Source organism: Cynara cardunculus (genome assembly GCF_001531365.2).
Source record: "Cynara cardunculus var. scolymus isolate 2C chromosome LG 16, CcrdV1, whole genome shotgun sequence".
Lineage (NCBI taxonomy): Eukaryota > Viridiplantae > Streptophyta > Magnoliopsida > Asterales > Asteraceae > Cynara > Cynara cardunculus.
In genome coordinates, this window is record NC_037543.1 from 3,735,683 (window position 1) to 3,758,966 (window position 23,284).

Sequence of the window (23,284 nt, forward strand, 5' to 3'; positions counted from 1 at the left end):
ATTCTTATTTTTTTTTCAAAAAACACATATTTTAAAAATGTTAGCGAGATAAGTTGTGTTCTACTAGTTTTATTGATATTGGTATATTAATGAATAATTTAGAATTTTTTAATTCATTTAATACATTTATTGAATAACATGTAAAATATCTAAATATTAAAATTAAAAATACAGTGTTTAATAAGAACTAGTAGATGCTATAATAAAATAATTTTGAAAGTATAATGATATAGTAAGAAAATCACATCACTATAGTACATGTGGACAGCCTACGTGGACAATGAGGTGGCATGGAAACCTAGTATAATGGGTAAATTTAAAACAAAAGGTTACCTAATGCTATAATGGGTAAGTTTTTCAAAGTACAATGTCTTAATAAAAAATAGTTTGAAAGTACATTGYTGTAATAAGAAAAACTGAAAGTACAATGCTATAATAAAGAAATTTATGAAAGTAGATTGCTATTTTGTGCATTTTGCCCATTTAATAAAATATTATTTCTTTTTATTTAATTTTTTTTATATAATAAATTTAGAGATTTTTGCAATCTTTTTCATTTCATTATTTTAGCATACAAGATACTATAGTTGTTGGAGCATTTTCTATGTTTTAGCATAGTTGTTAGAGATGCTCTTATAAGATACTAGAAGGGTAATCGTGGAATGCAGCGAGTTATATTTTGATTTTAATATTTCGTTTTATTCTTTATCTCGGTTGATGTTATAATATGGTCTTACGTGATTTTGAAAAAGCGATACTGTTTTTATTTTTGAAGAAAATATAAATTTAAAGATATCATAAGAATTTGACAAAAATATATCGATATTAGTATCAAATTAACTATTTCAAATTCCTCATTTTTTGTGTAATTTTTTAATTCAACTTTTTTATTATAATTTAATCTAGTTTCAATAACAAAGTAATTTATATTTAGTTTAATAACATAATTTTTTATAAAGATAATAATTAACTATTTTGTTAAAATTCAATAATTATCTTAATTATATTTTAGATTTTTATATTTTAAAATGAGATGTTTATCCGCAGTTAGTTACACGAATTCAAACATGGAGCTTTAATAAGTTGTACTTACGCACAATTTACTTATAATCTTGAATTTTAAGTAACATGCATCAATAAACAGTACTTCGTGCATAAAAAAATGGTTTTTAAGAATTTTTGTCAAATGTTTTATAATATAGTATAGATAAATGATTTTTTATTCATTCAACCAATGAGATTGCTTGAAAGGAAATGTTTAGAAGTAAAAAAAAAATAGTATTTTATGAGTTGTATTGAATATTTTAATAATATATTCGATAGTGTAATCTCCAAAATAGAGAATCTGTTGGAGATGAAAGTAATTTTTTTTGGAGATTTTGACTTTTTACTTCTCCATTTTTGAGAATCTGTTGGAGATGCTTTAATATTGTGTTCTCCATTTTTTTTTATGAAACCAGTGATATTTATTTATTAATTTTTTATATAAAGGTTTTTAAAAAATGTATTGGGATGATCAAGTTAAAGAAAATTGTAATAATATATTTGATGTAGAATTTTTTAAAAGAAAATTTGTCAGAGTTGAATATATATTGACTTTTAGTTCTCAAAGACCATTCTCAACAGATTCTCTAAAATAGAGAATTAAAATTCCAAATTTGCAAATAAATTTATTTTCATCTCTAACAGCTTTTCTATTTTGAAGATTACAATATTAATTATATTAGAAGGATACTCGTGCAATGCAGCGAGATACATCTTCATGTTAGTATTTTGTTTTATTATTTGTCTCTGTTAATATAATACGGTTTATGTGGTTTTGAGAAAGATATTACTTTTACTTTTAAAAGTTCTTTTTTGTAATACAATTTCTTTAATTTAACTTTTTATTATAATTTAATTTAGGTCTGATAATGAAGTAATTTATTTTTGACTTAATAATATAATTTATATAAAGATAATAATTATGTTAGAACTCAATGATTATCCTAATTATATTTTAGATTTTTTATTTAAAATAAGATATTTATCCTATATTTGATTATGTTTATTCTGCATTTGATTATGTTTATCATCAGTTAGTTATACGAATTCAAAAATGAAGGTTTAATAAGTTGTATCTACGCACAGTTTACTTGTAATTTTAAAATTTAAGTAATATGCATTGATAAATAGTACTTCATACATAAATAATAGTTTTTAAGAGTTTTTGTCAAGTGCTTTATAATATAATATAGATTATTAAAATATTATATACAATTAATAAAATATTATTTCTCTCTCATAAACATTTAATTTTAAAATTTCTCATTAGTAAAAATAATAAAAAATAGTTTTTCTTTCCTAAATAATCATTTTTTGAAGGGTTATCCAAATTTGGAGAATTTCATCACATCTCTCCTACTTTTTTTCTATTTTGAAGAATCTGTTGAAGCAAAATTCCTTAAACTCTCCATTTTAGACAATTTGTTGTAGATGCCTAATTCAGATAAATTACAGGGAATATGTTGGAGATTCTCGACAGTTTCTTCATAATTCTACAAAATAAAGAATCAAAATTTGAAATCTTTACAAAAATTGCATTCAACTCCAACAGTTTATTTATTTCTCTCGACTAAATATTTAAGTTCAATGTTTTTTATTGGTAAAATATAATAAAATTTTAATTATCCAATGGTAATTACTTTATGAGAGTTTTCCAAATTTAGAAATTTTCCATTCGTCATTTTAGAGAAAAATATGATGAATCTTTTGAAGAAAGAATTTGTCCAAATCCTCATGTTCTCCATTTTAAAGAACTAGAATGATACTCGCGTAATATCATCAGATATATTTTTATTTTAATGTTTCGTTTTATTTTTCGTCTCTGTTGATATAATACAGTTTATGTGGTTTTGAAAAGGATAATTTTTTTACTTTTGAATAAAAATAAATTTGAAGAGGTATATAAATATTAATATCAAATTAACTAATTAAAACTTCTCGTTTTTTATACAAATTTTTTAATTCAATTTTTTAATTTAGGTCAAAATGAAGTTATTTTTGGTTTAACAACAATTTTTTAAAAAAAATAATGATTATGTTAGAATTCAAGGATTATCCTAATTATATTTTAGATTTTTTATATTTAAAATAAGAGGTTTATCCTGTATTTGAATTTGTTTATCAGCAGTTAGTTATACGAATTCAAAAATGGAGCTTTAATAAGTTGTACTTACGCACAATTACTTGTAATCTTAAATTTTAAGTAATATGCATTAATACACAATACTTCGTGGATAAAAAAATGGTTTTTAAAAGTTTTTATCAAATGCTTTATAATATAGTATAGATATAGATTTGTTGGAGATACTCTAAGACCATTAAATCTATAGGATGATTGACATGATTATTCCAAAATGAATGTGCAATAAAAACCGAGCCTAAAATGTCTGATTTCAATTAATTTTTGATTCCGATTTTTAAATATTTGACGGTTTTAGGAGTTTGGTTCTTCTTTTTTTTTGATGATTCGTTTTGACGTTTTGGACTCAAATAGTTAACGAAAAAGAGACCATGTAACAAATGCACAAAATCTTGTCCTAATTTTGCATGACACTTATTAAAATTTTCAATTTTGAAACTTGTGTGTCCACGACATCAAACTTAGGGGCCGTTTACTAAACGCTTACCTAGTAAGTACTTACTGGCCAAATTTCCTTACCGGATGAACATGGCAAGGGGCAAGAATCTTACCCGGTAAGAGCGATGATAAGAATGGAGAGTCTTACCCGGGTAAGCGCTTACCAGGTAAATTGTTGGATAAGATACGTTTTGATGTACTACAATCTCACCTGATAAAATAAATTATAGTGTTGACTCTTGAGGTAAGCGCTTACCAGGTAAGCATTTAGGTAAACGACCCCTTAATCTACATAAACTTGCTACGGGTACATGTATTTCAAATTTGATGGCATTAGAGGGCTTGTTGTTTTATAGTTTGCTTTGATATGTCCGCTATTTGGGTGTCTCATCCCCAGATTCTGCTTCCGAGTGGGATATGCGAGATGTGTTTGGTTTAGTTTTACTGATATGTGTTTGGTTGACTCTACTATTTCTTCGGAAAACCTATACAAACAAAAGGAAAGGAAAATATGTTAGATGATGAAGATTATCTGCAAGAGTTATACGTACAAATAAAATGTGATGTCGAGAAGTGTGTGGCTTACCTGTTAACGAAACGAGAGGAGGATCCTTATAGAGGCTTTGTCGAGAGGGTAACATGGCAAACATATTACGGGGAGTTAGATCACATTCCGTTTTCTTGGTTGCCAACTTTTATATGAACAACAAATCAACATCAATTACAAAGTGATTAACCACTGATTTGTCTTGGTTGCGCCATTTGGGGTCTCCTAGACTTGGTTCACTGCATACATATGTATTGAGGTCGGATCTTACCTCGCTGCAAAGCTCTGTCATTGCATCGCTCTTATAGAATACAAACCATTGTCTGCATAAACCAACGGTTAAGAGCTAGCCCAGATGTGCAAGTTACCTGCTATATAGTATACAAACCATCGTCTGCATAAACCAGCTGTAGCAGGAAGTAGGCGGGGTTCGAAAGAGATCATCCATCCCGTTTCTTGTTGGGTGAAGGTGGATGATGACGAGTGGAGAGAAATCAGGGAACATGTAAGCTAAGTGCTTCGGCTTGCTTATTTAAAACAACTTATGTTTTTTTTTATAAAAGTGTTAATTAACTTATATGGTATCAAACCGGAGTTTTGTAAAAAATGTTTGGATTAGCTTATAGCGGTACCAAAAAGCAATAAGTTGATAAGTTGTTTTTTAGTGTTTGACAAATTTTGCTTATATATGTAAAATGGCCAAAAAGGACAGTCTCTCATATTATTGACTTATGAGAGTGTTTGTGATTGGTTATTAACTTATTTGATTTTTTAACATGTAAAAATTTATTTTTCATCATTTATAATAATATATTTGACAAAAATTTATATCAATAAAATTAATAATTAACAAACATTAATAAAATATGGTTAAAATGTTAAACTAGTAATAAACAGTTTTTCATAAGTCGGGAATAATTAACTTATCAAAAACTGCTTATTACCGATTTGGCATCGGTATAAGCAGTTTTATTTTTTCTCATCCAAACACTAGCATTTAGCTTATCACCGGTGTCAGACTGAAATAAGTCAAAAAACACCTAAAATAAGCAAATGTAATTTTGAAATTGATTTTATGGTAGATCTAAAAGTTTGTAAGTTTTTTTTTATTAACTTAGATATCCAACTTGTTATGCGAGCCGACTAATTCAAAGACGACCACCTGCTTTGCGAGTAGTTTGAAGTCACCGCATTTGAACCTCCGTGACCACAAGGGGATTTTTATTCTTCTTTGGATTTAAACATGAGACCTTCTGGTACTCTTGACCTTTGAATCTCAAACTCAAACTAATCGGGAACCACCTTTGTGGTTAAAGTTTGTAAGCTTTAAAAACTTATACAATATCCTTAATTAAATGACAATTTAAAATCCAATATATTTAAAATCCAACATATTTAAACGACTTCACAAATGTGTTCAATTTACACAAAGAGCAAAGAATCATAGATCGAGAGCGAGACCAAAAGTTGTAGAGCAATTGAATGAGAGAACTTTTAGTAACTCATAGTAAATATCAGTTTGAATTTCACTTTGGGGAATGGGGAGAAGACATAGAGGTATGAGATGGTGAAGACATGAGTGAAATGTGTCAAAAATATCTTAGGAACATGAAAAGAAAATGTAATAATGTGCATTGGTAACTTGTAATATATGTTATTTTAGTTATAGATTACGAGATTTTAAAATTAAATGCATAAAATAGTAGTACTTAATATATTATGAGTTATTTTTAAGACTTTTAAGACTTTGTGTATAAATACATAATACTTTATACATTAAAAATAGTTTTTAAGACTTTTGATAAATCTGATTTATCGGATAAAACCGCACCCAATTGACCATGTGCTTCCACCGGAACTCAATGGCGGCAAGACAAGGGTTTCTCCCTCCAACAGCAACAACAATGGCTGCTTCCAGTTCTCTTCTAAACCCTATTTCGACATATGCCCTAAAACCCTTCCAAACCCCTTCAACATCACACCAATCACAACACATCCAAACATTCTTAGTCGACAAGATCTTGATGCGATTAAAACAGGGTAACCTCAATTCATCCAACGATCATCTCTTTCAATTAACCCCATCTTCGTTCATCGATGTCATCTATCGTTGTCGTCATAATCCACAATTAGGTCAAACCTTTCTCGATACAATCGCCTCTAATCATCCCAAATTCAAGCATTCATCGATCTCGTTGAGTGCAGCGATTCACCTACTCACCAGAAATCGAAGATTATCCGATGCTCAAGCTTTGTTGCTTCGAATGGTTCGAAAAAGTGGCGTCTCGCGAGGTATGATTGTTGATTCTTTACTATCGACATATGAGAAATGTGGATCTAATCCTGCTGTTTTCGATCTACTGATTCGAACTTATGTGCAAGCTAGGAAGGTAAGGGAAGGTGTGGAGGTGTTTAGATTGGTTAGAAATAGGGGGATTTGTGTTCATGTCAATGGCTGCAATGGTGTTCTTGGTGGGATTGTGAAAACTGGTTGGATTGATTTGGCATTTGAGGTGTATGATGAGATTGTTTCGAGTGGAATTCGAGTTAATGTGTATACGATGAACATCATGGTTAATGCGGTTTGTAAGGAGGGAAAGTTTGCGAAAGTGAAGGCGTTGTTAACGGAATTCGAACGGAAGGGCGTTTTGCCGGATACTGTGACGTATAATACGTTGATCAATGGTTATTCTCGTGTCGGGCTTCTTGATGAAGCTGTTGAAATGATGAACGATATGCGAAGTAAAGGGATGGAACCGGGATTATATACGTACAATGCTTTTCTAAATGGTGTTTGTAGGAACGGGAGTTTTGAAAACGCGAAAGAGGTTTTGAAAGAGATGGTGCGTATCGGGCTGAATCCTGATACTGCTAGTTACAACACGTTGTTGGTCGAGTGTTGTCGAAAGCATAAAGTTACGGAAGCCGAAACCATTTTTGGAGAAATGTTGGAGAACGATCTTGTTCCCGATTTTGTAACTTATAGCTCGCTTATCGGGTTGTTTTCAAGAAACGGAAATCTTGATCGGGCTCTAGCTTTCTTCAACGATATGAAAAGCATTGGGTTGGTACCGGATAATGTTATCTACACGATTCTAATCAACGGCTTTTGTAGACATGGTGTGATATCAGAGGCGATGAAGATTCGGGATGAAATGTTGCATCAGGGATGCGTTTTGGATGTGGTTACGTACAATACCCTTTTGAACGGATTCTGCAAGAACAAGATGCTTCTTGAAGCAGACAGACTTTTCTCCGAGATGGTCGAAAGGGGCGTATATCCGGATTTTTACACTTTCACGACACTTATCAACGGGTATTCCAAAGAAGGAGACATGAACAAAGCGTTAACTTTGTTCCACTCGATGCTTCAAAGGAATCAAAAACCGGATGTTGTAACATACAACACGTTGATTGATGGTTTCTGTAAGGAAGGCAATATGGAAAAAGCTAATGAGTTGTGGAACGATATGATATCTAAAAGTATGATTCCGAATCATATTACGTACAGCATTCTAATTAACGGGTATTGCAGCATGGGTCGTGTAGTAGAGGCGTTGCGGATATGGGATGAGATGATTGGAAAAGGCATCGAACCCACGATTTTGACTGGTAACACCATTGTTAAGGGCTATTGCAGGTCTGGATCACCCAGAGAAGCAGCTAAGTTTCTTGATAAACTGGCTGCTAACGATGTTATACCTGATAGGATTACGTATAATACGCTTATTCATGGATATTTGATGGAAGACGATATGGATAAAGCTTTCGACTTGGTCCACAAGATGGAAAGTCAAGGGATGTTACCGGATGTTGTTACGTATAACGTGATTCTTGACGGGTTTTGTAAACAGGGCCGAATGCATGAAGCTAATAGGACGTACAACAAAATGATCGAAAAGGGTTTAAATCCCGATAGATCCACATTCGTATCGTTGATAAATGGGCATGTTTCACAGGATAACCTAAAGGAAGCATTTCGGTACCATGATCAAATGCTGCACAGGGGTTTCGTCCCTGATGATAAATTCTAATTTACAAACCCTTTCGGATAGCTTAACAGATGTTCACTGGTTTGAGTCCCGTTAGGGCCACCGGAGGTTTGCTTTGTTGTTAACTTCAAGGGTTTATGGTTTAGGGTTCAAGGGACCATGGCGATTAGTTGATGTGCGGTAAGCAACATATGCTCCTTCCATTCCCAACAAAGAGGTACATTTTGAATTTGAGACCGATAAAACTAAATTTGAACTTCAAATTGACATTACTTTTTTGTTATTAACCTGGATGTCTAACCTGCTATGCGAGCCGACTAATCCTAGGGGACCACCTGCTTTGCAGATAGTCCGGAGTCACCGCATTTGAACCTCCGTGGTCATAAGGGGATTTTTATTTCTCCTTGGATTTGAACCTGAGACCTCCTGGTACTTTTGATCTTTGGAGTCGAGCTCAAACCAATCAGACACCACTCTTGTCTCTAAATTAGAGTCAACATCTGATGGCTGGAAGTAGATGGTTTAATCTCGAACTTCAAGATTGATATAAATGTATTGTTTTCAGAGAAAACTTGGTTGCTACGCTAAACCGATAAAAGATGATTATGAATGGAAACCTTGTAACTTGTAATTCATTTCAAATGGTTACTCATTGTCATAACAACTTTTTAAAGTACAATGCCCTGATGAAATATAATATGAAAGTACGTGCTATAATAAGAAAATTTATAAAAGTAGGTTTTTATTTCGTGCATTAAGCCCGTTTTTTGGTAGTGTTTATATAAAGTTAGGGTTTCTAGCATCCTATGTTGCAAGGATTGGATACTAGGATTTGGAAAGTCTAAAAATTTATGACATACGGTTGTACATAACAAACCATAGGAGCCGAGTCTTTTGGGGGGTGGTAACATGTATGCAGACATGATCTTTGTCCTAGACAGTAGAATGTATTATGTGATTCATGTGTATGTATATGTATATATATACATTAGAGGGTTGGGTTCACATGAGACTAGCATGTTTTCGTGAGACCCGTGAGACCACATTTTTACACTTGAAACTTCACAGCAAAAACACTGTGAAGGTTAAAAAAAGTCGAACCTTCACAGCAAAAACACTGAAGTCTCAAATGTAAAAAGGTGGTCTCATGGGTCTCACGAAAACAAGCTGGTCTCACGTGATTCTAAATCCAAGTCTAAAACTAATCAATAAAAGAAGTAGGTTATCTCATTATTTATTTGTTAAATATGTCAAATAAACATGTAATTGAAACCAAAGCCTCATTGTGCTTCTGTTTAGTGGTCCAAACCATCATAGAAAAAGGATTCAGTACCTATACTTTGGAAACCGTGGGTCCAGGCCAGCTTGCTCTCACCTCAACTAATTCCATTGGGTCATGAAGTTAACAGTTGTTCAAACCTTCCATTAGCCCTAAAGGGACTTGAACCGGTGGGACTCTGGGGAGCAAACCCAAGGTCTTACAAGTTGAGCCACCCCTCAGGGTTTCAATATCTATAATTGGGGCTATGAACCATCTTTCAAAAGCCCCGCCAGTCCGCCACCAGCACCACTGCCGCCACCTCCACCTCCACACCGAGTATACTGCTATAATTTCATGATTTTAGAGGTTTGATTTTGTGGCGATTTGGGTTTTGCAAGACCTACTGTACTGTGTGTGATGAAATCATATCTTGTGTCTGATTATATATAAACAAACACATGTTGGTCTATAACAGGTTTCAACAATTCTACCATGTTGGTTGATCAATCAAAGGCGTGATCAGGAAAGGAAGACTAATTTTCGAGTCTGATAAACACAAACCAGATCAAGCGGCAAGAACTAGAGATACGATCAAATGACCATGCCAAGTGAAAATGATGATTTAATGCGGGCAATCATCCAACATTTTTGATAATCCAATCAACATGAAGTAGGGTCTACAAAGGGTAAGATGTACATAAACCTTACCTTAGCTCTACCCAGAGGAGTGAAGAGACTGTCTATGAAGACCTCATATACAAGTTTACAAACACACCCACTAAATCCCATGCTAGCATCATGTACTTGTACCTGTAAACCCTGGCTTAAGAAAAGGATTTTGCTTAGAACAGGCAACAACAATTACAATCATTTATATCCCAAAAGGTCTGCTACTTGTGTTGGTTGCTAACATGTCTGTCTAATTCACTTGGAAAGTAATAACACCACTTACCAGACATTCTTCGGTTCAAACTGAAATTAAAAAGTTTTTAATGGGTTTGTTTGCATTGATTCATCGGCCAAGATACGCAACACGGTCCTTCTGTATTGCCTGCGACAAGTTGATATCAAAGAGCTCACACCGAATTGGCATTTCCATCTCATAAAATGGATTCTTCAAAACATAATCTGTGTATAGTTCATAAATATGTTTCAACAGATGCTCCATGTGCTGTGTTCCAGGTTCTGATACCACAAAAAACTTCGTCCCTGCCAAAATATGATATGATTAACAAAACGAACCCAATATATCCCACATAAACCTTACATCTACCCCAAGGGATTACGAGTGAAGACCCTTGGCTTGCAAAACAAAAATTAATAACTGGGAAAAAGGGTGGTTAAGTAGCTGCAAAGTTACAAATAAGCAACAAGTATAGTGCCATAAAACAAACTACTAAAGCCGGAGGAACACTAAACAGTAAAAATAAGGTTGGCATACAGTAAAAACAGGAAATACGTAAAGGGTCCCACATGTTAAGAAGCTGCATTTTCTTAAAGAGCCATCTGGGGTTGTTGGAAGAAAAATTATTAGGTTTACGTATCTCGGTGTATCGGGTTATCATTGAAGAAGGTTCAGGGGTTGTTTGGTTGGTTTTGCATTAAGTACTATATGAATAAAGCTGCTTTGTAGATTAATCTGTCTTTAGACGGGGAAGGTTTTTGTTTGGGAGGGGATTTTTCATAGATGGAAGGAGCATGTTTTTTAATTTGGAGAGGCAGGTTTGGGAAATCTTGGCTTTCTCCATAAAGTTTCATCCTAAATACTTGTTGAATAAGTCACTTTCTATGGCACTAAGCCAGTCATGTATAGCTGACCGAATAAGTTGCGAGTCCCATTAAGCTCATTAAGCGGCTAACAAACAGTGCATAGCATTACAAACTAGTGAAGGCAGCAGGTGGAGCATAAATAAAAAAACATAAAATTCTCATAAAGCAAAGAATTTAATTAGTCTTAGGTGCCGTTTACCAAACGCTTACCCGAGTAGGCGCTTACCAAGTCACTTTACTTTACCGGATGCATATGCAAGAACTAAAAATCTTACCCGGTAAGAGCGAAGACAAGAATTGAGAGTCTTACCCGGTAAGTGAGGACGAGGACTCTTACCATGGTTAGCGCTTACCGGGATAAATTGTTGCATACGATTCGTTTTAGTGAATAAAATCTTACCTAGTAAGTAAACAATTGTGTTGAAATTTTACCCGTAAGTGCTTACCGGGTAAGTGTTTAGGTAAACGGCCCCTTAGCAAACGTAATGACAATAATAACTATAAAGTCTAAAACAAATGCCTCAAATATACAGGGTTTCTGAAGTTTTTTAAACTTACCGTTATGTTCAATATGTTCCTTTAGAAAGATACTTAGTATAGTTTTATCATTGTGTTTTTGGTTGGGAGAGTAATAGGCACTCTAGGGCTTGGCTGCACCTTGCAAGACAATAGAAGCAAAAAGGGTGGCTATCGAGAGATGCGATAGGTACAAGCATAATAATTAACAACTGAAAATGCATAATCTCAGACGGAGGAGGAATAACAAGAGGATAATCTCAAGCTAATGATGATGGCTTGATAATTTCTTACTCAAGCTACTAGTCAATGGATAATCTCAGACAGAGGAGGAATAACAAGAGGATATTATGTGATATATAATTGTGACATCCCATATCGGTCGGAAAGGGGAACAAAGATTGCCTTATAAGGGACCAGATACCTACTCTATCAAACGCGTTTTAAAACCATGAGTCCACGTGTGCATAAAGTGGACAAGATCCGATACAGTTGGTCGGGAATGTTGCAAGCTTTTCAAACTCAAACACAAAAGAATTAAATTTCAAACTCAAACACGAACGAATTTGAAAACCGATGGATCAAGCTGCAAATTAAGATGTTCAGTGAGGAAGTGAATGACTGCATCTAGAAGGGGGTTGCAATAGCAAAAACGTATCGTCAATGGGAAGTTAGTCAAGTGCAATACGTATATTGGGATGCATATGCACCAAATGAGTCTTGAAATCTGTCGTTTTAGAGTCCTATGTGCTATAGCAATTAAGGCAAGGAGATGGGAAGGGAAAAAACAGAGGATAAGACGTGGGCCAGAAAGCGTGGCCAGAAGGCAGCGAACAAGAGGGTTGCCGGCCAGAAGTACGCAGGGCCACAAAGTCATGGCCAGAAGGGGATGGACCAGAAGGGGATGAGCCAGAAGACGCAAGTCAGTAGGGGACGGGGCTGAAGGGCACATGTCACAGGGGCAGCAGCGGGTTTTGTGATTTTTTTTGGGTTCCTAGCATATTGTACAATCTTTATAAGCCTATATATGACTAGTAAAGCATACGTAAGCCTCAAAAACCCTAGGATGGAGTAGAAAACCCAACAAAAACAAGCATGTAATTGGGAAAGAAGAAAAGATAAGTAGAGGGACTCGTTATAACTTATAATTCTCAAATAGCTATCCATATGCACCTATCTAATGCTTAGTGGTTTCAAATGTCGAAACCAAATATGAAATCGTGTAGATTCTGAGATAATTACACAAGGGGTATGTACACCTTGAGGTTAATCAAAAAGTAAATTAATGTAATGAAGTATGCAAAGGATGCTATTGTGTGTGTGTATGTGTGTGAACTTATGTGTTGAATAAAGTAAAACTAACGTGAAGTGTTGAGAACAAATTAGAAGTGTGTCAAAATATTACATAAATTCTAAAACACCATAGTATGTTGAAAAGATTCTAAAAAGCATATTCATATATGAATTTCAATAGAATGACCTTCCAAATTCGTCAAATTTATCAAGGGTAAAGGATCAAATCAAGCTAAAACGAGTCGGATAGAACCCGATACGATGAATGACAATTGAAGGGCTAAGAACATAAACAGAAAACAGGATATGGAAACACTTTCTTTAAAATGTTTTACCCGCCATAATAATAATAAATAAAGAGAAACCAAGCTCAATTAATGAATACCCATAAAGGACAAGATATGGGTGTAGAAGCAAACAATGTACTTTCAATTGAAGTTAACTATAAAACTTTCCCAGTACCAAAACCTGCAACATACAAAGGAGAAGTTGAACTTCATAAAGCTATGGGATGGTTGAATGGAATAGAGAATAGCTTCAAGACATACCAATGTTCCAAAACTCAAAAGTTATAAGGTATTCAACTTACTACAGGAGGATACATTGACTTGGTGGAATTTGGTAATGGTACAGTGGAGACTACATCCATGACATGGGATCGGTTCAAGGAGATAAGAATGAAGTTTTCCTATCTCTTTTTGTGGGAATAGATTACGAGGACAGGATCTTTTGATGGGGGGGAGAGATTTGTAACAGCCTAGTTTAAGGGCTAAGAAAATATATAATGATATAAAACCTTGTTAAATATCAAAACAATGATCAATAGCACGATCGATTTAAACATCAGTCAATGTCAGGATGCCATAAATTAAACCAAAAGCTCAAGTATATTGAGATAAGTTACTAGGGTATAGAAGCTGAAATTAAATACAACAAGCATTTAAGTAGTTAGAATATTCTAAATTAGTTTTCCCTCCTACCTTGGACTTCCAAATTAGTTTTAGAAAATCCCATCAATGGATATGGTAGAGGAAAGAAAATGGCCGGCGGGGGTGTAGAGCTATAGCTATAAGGAGCGAAGCTCACACACACCGACTGATTGTAGGGTGGGATAAATTTATAGTTAAGTATACACAAAGTTCTCTCTTCTCCTCACTACACATGTTCTTCATATCTTTTGTCTCTCACTGTCACCTTCTTCCAAATTTTGCTCCTCTTCCTCATTTTTGTTCACTTTCTTTGTCTCAACTAATTCCATATTGAAAGCGGAGGGGGGGGGAAGAAGAATACGGAATGAATGGATCGGAGAAAACAATTAATGTCAATGAAACGAAGACGAATGAATCCCAATGATCAAAGGCCCAAAACAAATGAACATCTCAAGATCCATGCCCTTATTTATGTTGAGGAAACAAGTGTATTTCTGACATTTTCCTACTCAAAATGTTCCTACGAAGCGTAAACAAGCAAGCACAAATTCATTCCTAAATGCCTCTTCCAACTGTGGGTGAGTTCATCTACAACCATGGCATCTTATCTATGCATCCAAAATAGAGTATTTCCCCATCAAATCATTATTTCATCTCTCTCCATATTTCTTCCCCAAAAATGGCATCTGGCAAGATCTTAGCATTTATGATACTCTTAAGTAATTTTTCTATGTCATGATTACAACCTATCACAACAACCCATACTTTGTGCTTAGCATTACTATGGTGTAATATGGGAAAGAGAGTGAGGAAAGAAGGATAGTGAAGAAGTCAGGAAGAAGAGTGAGCGGTGAAAGAACAATGGATGCAACACTAGGGCTAATTTATATATATATATATATATATATATATATATACACACACACACACATAGAGAGAGAGAGAGAGCGCATCAGGTTCATACGAAAACAATAACCAAATAAGAGAATAAGAAACGGTTATCACATGTGATTTTACACTAAAATCACATGTAAAATCACACGTAATTCATGCAACTTTGGCTGCGACCTGACATCACAGGCCATGTCGCCCGCACACCGTAGCATTGATTGTTAGTGTAAACCAACCTGTGATTTTGCACGTGATTTGGCCATTTTCGTGTTCTTTTATTTGGTTACTGTTCTTGTTTGAACCTCCCTCTGTCTCTCTCTCTCTCTATATATATATATATATATGTGCTAATTTGAGATGAGGAAGGGGATATATTTTTTTGAACAAACCATTTTACCCATTAAAATTGAGCAACTGAGTAAGTACTTAAAAATGGTGTGACTATTTCACATGTGGAATGTAATTTATTTGTACCATGATTATCCATGTAAAGGGGTGATTATTGGTGTGATCAACACCCTAGTGTGACACAGGAATCAATACAAACGTTTCAGCTACATACCAAAACCCAATGAAACACTGAATTCTCTCCATTTTGAAAGAACAAAAAGCACAAGTTTCCTAATATTAGAACTAATACTCTTGAGGGAAAGTTAACATCATACGGTATTTGTATAGTATTTAACCTATATAGAAAGTATTCATCAAAAGGTTCGAAGTTCATATAAATTTGTAGGATGAAAGGTAACTTTTTTCTATGCTTGTAGCCAAACTTTTAGCTCAATAATATTCTACAGGAAGGGAGTAAATAACAACATAACATGGTTTCATATCCTCTTCCATCATCAAATAGCTTAAATTCACCAAATAAATATGAATTAACAACATACCAGTAAGAGATTGAAAGCAATGGAGATCAAATGTGTCAGCTTCAAGGAGTTCGATACCAGAGCAGCCAGAAATAGGGGACAATTGCTGAGAGATGGCGTGCATCGAGTGCCACAAACTTGCCAATCTCAAACTATCATTCGTATCCATTCTTCCTGCTAACCCATAATCCTATTCCCATTATTTGTTCATTAAAACAAACTCTGAAGTGGAAAATGATATTTTTTTTTAAAAATGCATCTGGGATTCAGGTTTTTACCTTGTAGAAGATGAGACCCCCTGATTTGTTAATGATATAAAGACTGTAAATTGCAGCCATCCTTGTGCAAAACTCCAAGTAGTACAGAACTTCAAAGACGCAAGCGGCAAGAACCTGTAGATGCGGACACAATTAAGGGATTGCTTTGTTGAATGATTTGGTGCAAAATGAGTAGGTGGTCAGAATGATTAAGATGCTATGTATAATTTAGTGCCAAATGAAAAATGACTGTTTGGTAAGTGTTCTGAATGGACCAATGAACGACATAAAATTACCATTTTAACCCTGGTATTATTTAGTGTTGAATGGAATATAACTGTTTGTAAGTGTTCTGATTTAAACAATTACAGAAAAATATTAAATTACTTTATATCACAATGCAAATATAAACTACAAAGACAATATTACTCGTTCGAAACAACATATCATATTAATTCAAACATGGTTTTTTCAAAATCGTTTGAGGCATACGCCTCGAGGCGAGGCGGTCCAAAACTGCTCATGAGGCGGCGCCTCATGGTACCTGGATGAGGCTTAAGCCTCAATTAGTGAGGCGGTGCCTTGAGGCGTTGAGGCATGAGCCGTTTATGAGGCGCACGCCTCTCCAAACAACATTTTTTCCTCTCTCAAGAAGATATTCATCTCCAAGGCCAACCCAAAAAGTAAGTTCTTTTTAGTTTGTATCCATATTTTTAGTTTATGTATAATGTATTATATTATATTATTATATTATATTATATATATTTCAGTCTATATCATGTATAATGTATTTTCTATATGTATTATGTGTTATGTAAGTTTTTTTGTATATTTTCTGTTTTACTATATTATTTTTATTTTCTGTTTTCTATATTATTTTTATTTTCTGTTTTCTGTATTATTTTTATGTTTTCTGTGGATTTGGAAGATGAAAGTGATAGTGATTATGGATACGATTGTGGAGCTATACAACTTGATCATGCTACAGGGAACTATAAGTTGTAGATGGATATGTTTTTAGACGTATAACTTGTATTTTATGAATCTATGACGTTTACAGTTTGGTATGGAATTGTGTTTTGCTTACTATTAATATTTATGAATTTTATTTGTTTTACGCCTCAGGGGTGGAAGGAAAACGCCTCGAGTCCCAATTCCACTTCTTAAAATCTTGAGTTCAAACAAACATAACATAAACCAAATGAACCTATTAAATCATTAAACATGGCTACATAAAAATTAAAGAACATTATTAGGGGTGTTCATCGGTTGAAATCCAATGGATTTAGGTGGATCCGATCCGATCCAATCATCCATTGGATGTTGAATTTTGGCATCCAATCCAATCCGATTAAGATTCGACATCCGATCTGATCCAAATCCAATGGATGATTGGATCAGATCGGTTCCATCCATTGGATGTAAGTTACATCATGTAACTATTGGTTATCCATTCGTTTGGATTGGATTCTTTCAATCATTTGATCCAATATTCAACCAATTAATCCACTATTTCAACCAATTATTCATATATTTTCTTAAGTTATTAAAAAACAATGTACATAAATATCAACTAAAAAGATATTGAAAAATGTTAATAATTATATATAGTTATTAATTAGATATTAATTGGATGATAATTGGATGGGAAATTGGATGGTCATTGGATTGGATCGGTTCAGTCTTATTGGATGCTGGACTGCCATCCAAGCGGGTGGTCGTCCTGGGATTAGTCGGCTCGCATTGCAGGTTGGATATCCAGGTTAATCAAAAAAAAGAAAAAATATGAGAATTGAGTGTGTGGCTGTTGGCAAGCTTAAAAATCAAAACATCAACCATGTACATAAACCAAATCAACCCAACAGATTGAACATGGTTACACTACCAGATCATTGAGCATAAACCAAATCCTGAATCCACCTAATGGAACATATCACCAAGCCCTTTAAGCAGACGTACATCTATTTGCCAAGATATATCAGAAATTTCAGAAATCCTCAGCATTTAAGAAAATTCTATGATCCTGAATTAAACATCTACAAACTACAAAGTACTTGTACTAGCATCAATGGGGGGTCTAAGGCCAAGTATTTTGCCAATAAGGTGACATGGTGAGATTTTTGAAGACCAGGCAGGAAACAAGAACTACAGCAAAAAAAAGCCTAGAAAAGAATATATTCAACCTCTGTTTTGATGTGCGAGAATAGAATTATAAACCATTATAACTCTAGTACTTCTACTTATAGCAACAACAAGTACTTCAATCTAGCATTTCGAACACAACATAACAACATGCAAACTTCTACCCAACTATAAACATCTGCATCTATCACCAAAGCCGTATTCAGTTAGAACGATCATAAAATGGACTGATCTAAAACGAAACATCCAAAGTCAGCAACTCAAACCACATTGCAAGCTATACCTCTAGCACTTGCAGGTTCATTCAAGGAATTCTTCCCACAAGACTTGCAATGTTAACATGCTAAGTTGCTCTTCTTTTGAACCATAAAAGCATGCATTTTTAAAATTTAAAAACAAGCATCAAGTTAACAACTCAAACCACATTGCAAGCTATACATTCATCATCTAATTATACACCAAAAGATTGAGTAGATGGTGTGCAAACAGCAGCCAACATCTGCTGTCCAGAAAATTATATGGAGGCATAATGCTATATTGAAAAATCTCAATGAACAATACCAAACTCAATAAAACTGAATAATGTATTACTCCACATATAATTTGAACTATCAATGATCCACAAGACAGCCATCTGTGGTAAACTACGTATAGAAAATTAGTTTATAACTTGAATATTTTCTCATTGGAAACTTTTATCAAGCACTTGGTGTTCAAATGCTTATGACTAAAAAATACAGGAACCCAATGGGGGTATTCACAAACCAAGATAGGAAGACGGGGGTGATAAAAATCGAAGATGAGAGATGTTGAACGGAAATCTGCAGATTTCAGAAAACCCAAAAGAAATCACGCCCAAACACAATTAACAGAATAAAGATCCATCAACATAGAAATCATTGTTTCAAAAGCACATAAATCATTGTCTTAAACCTAGAAATAGATAAGGGTTTCACATACCTGCGATTAACAGAAGAGATCAGAGCGACAGTAGCGAGGTGTAAAGAGATCAGAGCAACCTCCAAAAAGGACGCTTCTGAATCATATGGGCAGGGTAGCATGTGTTAGAAGAACCATTCGGGGATGTTTGGATTGCTTATTTAAGGTTTTTTTTTTATTTATTTCAGTCTGGTATGAGCCGTATTTGGATGATGAAAAATAAAATTGTTTATATCGGTAATAAGCAGTTTTTGATAAGTTAATTCTTTCAAATTTATGAAAAATTACTTATTACCAGTTTATAATTTTAACTCTGTTTTATTAATGTTTGTTAATTATTAATCTTATTGATATAAATTATTAATCTTATTGATATAAATTTTTGTCAAAATATTATTATAAATGATAAAAAATAAATTTTTACATGTTAAAAAATCAAATAAGTTAATAAACAATCTCAAACACACTCATGAGTCAATAATATGGAAGACCGTCACTTTTGGTCATTTTACATATATAAGCAAAATTTGTCAAACACTAAAAAAACAACTTATCACCTTATTGCTTTTTGGTACCGTTATAAGCTAATCCAAACATTTTTTTACAAAACTCCGGTTTACCACATAACTTGATAAACACTTTTACAAAAAAAACATAAGTTGTTTTAAATAAGCAATCCCAAACACCCCTGATGTTTTTTTTTTTTTTGGAATCTTTTACCAAACAGCCCTCAACAGCTTCGTTATTATTTATTGCAGAATGATTAAGAGTCTATAGTGTTTGATAGAAAATGATTGTTTTGAAACTGTTCGGAATTAACAGTCCGAATGATGTAAAATTACCATTTTACCCTCACTCTTGTGTCAAATGAAAATTAATGTTTGACAAAAACTCTGAATGAAATTTCCGAATGAAAATAGAAAATAATTATTGGTCCAAAACAACATATGATATCATATCAACCCAAACAAAGATAACAACAGTTGTTTTAAGTTTTCACCTAACAAAACCTTACATGAAGTAGAAGTTCAAACACAATGCGTTGTTGCATCCTTCTCTTCTTTCCCGCCTCCCTCGATTTGACCTTATGTTTACATAAAAAAAAATTTCCTTCCAAAATCACAATAAACCGATGCTAGTTGAAGTTCTGATAAATTCACCATTTCGAGATATAAGCATCAAGACATCAAAAATTCCTTCCAGAATCACCAATTTGAACAAAACCAACAGCTTTGGGATTGAGATATAGGCATTGGGCATAACGTCTTCAAGGAAAGTCATCAGATTAACCTCCAACAAAAGCAACCAATAGAGACTCCAACACAGATTTAACAAATCAGATTTAAGGAGTTCATCAAAACAAAAAATTCCCACAAATACCAACCACTGCAACTTGAAGACACATCCAAACCATCCTCCATTTGTAATCAAAATGACCAACAGTTCGCAAATGGCTCAGTGAGTTGGAAACAGTAGCAAACATCATGGATCGAAAGACAGTAAAAACCCACAGAAGCAACAACAATTCGAAGGAGAACCTCAAAGGAAAAGGATGGGGAACTACGAAAGTCCACTAAAAGAGTGCAAGATAGATTCGTAAAAACAATATTGTCTCTACTTGGATCTTCAGTCCCGTAGGAATTAGAATCAGACAAATAACATAATGTCTGATAGAATCAGATATTTTCCTCTTATTGGCATCATTCAGTATAAACAAACACACCCTCTTAATGGCATTATTCAGATCCAAAGAGAGTAGTGTCAAAACATGTGATACTTTCACCAAAATAGCTAAAATATACCTGATATTTTAACAAAATATTCATTTTTTCAAGAATTACTAAACTAACCAAGAGGATTATGATACATTAAAAATACTTTTTTTCTTTACAAATTATACGATTATAATCGTCTCATCAATACCTTCAAAATGATCCCAATATGGAATATTTTTTGATTTAATCATATTATTAAATAACATAAATACATAATGATTATTTTTAGAACTTACTTTCAATATCTTAATTTTTCATTTTGCACATGTACATCAGACCCTCCTATCTTCACAGGTAACAAGAAAATTGGAAATAAAATACCTTCGATTTCAATTGTTCAACTATCATAAGCTTCACGTACCAACACTTTCCCTCTATTAGTTGTCTCTACCACTAATGCTGCTGATAATATGCTAACCGTCACATCAAACCGCTTACAAGATATTATGGAAACAAATGACTGATTGGCTCTTGAATCAAATAACACGCGGGCAGGTTTGGAGTTGATTAAGAACATACTCGTCACTACATCGACTACATCTCGATATTATTCTGTCGTCATATGAAATGCTCTAACCCGACACCTGAGTCTCTTTCTTTTGCAAAGTACCTGCCATTTTCCCCTTCTTGACATTCTTCATTTTTGGGCAATCCTGACCAAATGTGTTATGATTCTCCACAGTGAAAACACTTATCCTCGCACCCCCCGATCGTGTCCTGGAATACACGTCGACAAACAAAACGAGTCAGGTTTTACGTCTGGTAAGTTCAAGAGTTTTACATCATAAAAACATTTAGATAAATCAAAAAAAAAATATCAAACTGATTCATATTTCCCATATAGTGAATGATAATAATTATACAGTTTAATATATCACTTTTACCAAACCAACAATAAATAAATCGGTTTCTCATGTCATAATTCTCACTGGTGGTCCCTCATAATAACAACTTCCGTGTTATCACCATCATTGATCTAGGTAGGGGAGTCCCACCATAGCCGGTTGATGAGAGAGCACAAAGCAGCTCATCTACACTGTTGGCTAACTTGGGCATGTCATTTAACCTCTCGAGTCAGTGTACATACATCAATATAACCTCCCAGATTTGTGTATGTACTTGGCCCCTCGGTCCCCATGCCTAGTAGCTGCCTAACCAGGCTCCCCCCAGTCCTTTACTTTAGACATCTTTCAATGAACATCCCACGTTCTATGATTTTATCAATATGTATCACCACTCAACATATCACATATGTTAATTGCAACAAATTGAGCACATTTAACTAAATATCTGGTAAAACAACATAATCATCAGTTAAATTGCTCCTTTCACTTTACATAAAGCATTTTTCATGATACATATTCAATATGAACAACATGATTTAGTTATATAAAAAACAAATACTCAAATAGAGGATAAACATCTCATTTTTCAATATTACAAGTAAATTATGCATAAGTACAATTTATTAAAGTTCCATGTTTGAATTCATGTAACTAACTGCGGATAAATATCTCATTTTAAAATATAAAAAATCTAGAATATAATTAGAATAATTATCGAGTTCTAACAAAATAATTAATTATTATCTTTATAAGAAAATTATGTTATTAAACCAAATATAAATTACTTCGTTACTGAACCCAAATTAAATTTTAATAAAAAAATTGAATTAAAAAATTACACAAAAATATGAATTTTAAATAGTTAATTTGATATTAATATCGACATATTTTTGTCAAAATTTTATGATATCTTCAAATTTGTATTTTATTCAAAAATAAAAACATCATCGTTTTTTCAAGATCACATAAGACCATACTATAACATCGACTGAGATAAATAATAAAATGAAATATTAAAATCAAGATGAATCTCACTGCATTGTGCGAGTACCCTTCTAGTATATACATAGATATAGATTTAGATTTAAACTTCCTAGTTCCTAAAGAATTTAATATTTATGGTTTCAACTCAAAAAAGAATCTTACGATTTCACCCCAAAAAAAACTTTTGGCTTCAAAATTGTATACCTTAAAAAAATTTACACCTAGACCCTATATTTTTATGGTTTCACTGGCAATTGTACGTCCGTACCCCAGAGGATAAGGCCGCCCCTGTTACCGAGTCTTACCGGTAAGAGGGAAGGAAAGATTGAGAGTCTTACCGGGTAAGTGGGAGTGGTGAGTATTACTCGGTAAGCGCTTACCAAATGATAAACTCTTACCATCAATCCAGTTTGATGCCATAAATGTTATCTTATAAAGTACGTGAGGTCGAGAGTTCGTGACTCTTGCCAATAAACGCTTACGCGATAAACGTTAAGTAAACAACACCTAAACTACAGATTGCATAGAAATAATACTTTTATTTCATTCATATTTTAAATATATACGTATTTTTGTAAAATAAAAAATATCAAAGGTCACATGATGATAAACAACCAATAGTATGCAAATAATATTTGTATCATACGATAAT

General features: G+C 33.5%; 2 protein-coding genes across 4 annotated transcripts; one reads left to right on the plus strand and one right to left on the minus strand.

Annotated features, from left to right (window-relative positions):
* Positions 1–6,116: 6,116 nt before the first annotated feature.
* LOC112529395 (pentatricopeptide repeat-containing protein At5g01110) lies at positions 6,117–9,971 on the plus strand. Of its 2 annotated transcripts, none has more exons than XM_025140665.1 (2): positions 6,117–8,378; positions 9,898–9,971. In XM_025140665.1, the coding sequence occupies exon 1, from the start codon at positions 6,194–6,196 to the stop codon at positions 8,201–8,203; it is 2,010 nt and encodes a 669-aa protein (XP_024996433.1). In that variant the 5' UTR covers positions 6,117–6,193; the 3' UTR covers positions 8,204–8,378; positions 9,898–9,971. The 2 variants fall into 2 exon arrangements, with proteins under 2 accessions (XP_024996433.1, XP_024996434.1); XM_025140666.1 differs by lacking the exon at positions 9,898–9,971 and adding an exon at positions 8,508–8,534 and having other exon boundaries at positions 6,117–8,341.
* A 61-nt stretch (positions 9,972–10,032) lies between these two features.
* Positions 10,033–19,174, minus strand: LOC112529397 (trafficking protein particle complex subunit 4-like). 2 transcript variants are annotated; one of them, XM_025140667.1, is made up of 4 exons: positions 19,050–19,174; positions 15,969–16,082; positions 15,712–15,880; positions 10,033–10,631 (listed from the first exon to the last, which is right to left on the minus strand). In XM_025140667.1, exons 2-4 carry the CDS (start codon positions 16,026–16,028, stop codon positions 10,435–10,437), a joined length of 426 nt encoding a protein of 141 aa, XP_024996435.1. In that variant the 5' UTR covers positions 16,029–16,082; positions 19,050–19,174; the 3' UTR covers positions 10,033–10,434. The 2 variants fall into 2 exon arrangements, with proteins under 2 accessions (XP_024996435.1, XP_024996436.1); XM_025140668.1 differs by lacking the exon at positions 19,050–19,174 and adding an exon at positions 18,855–18,895.
* Between the last annotated feature and the right edge of the window lie 4,110 nt (positions 19,175–23,284).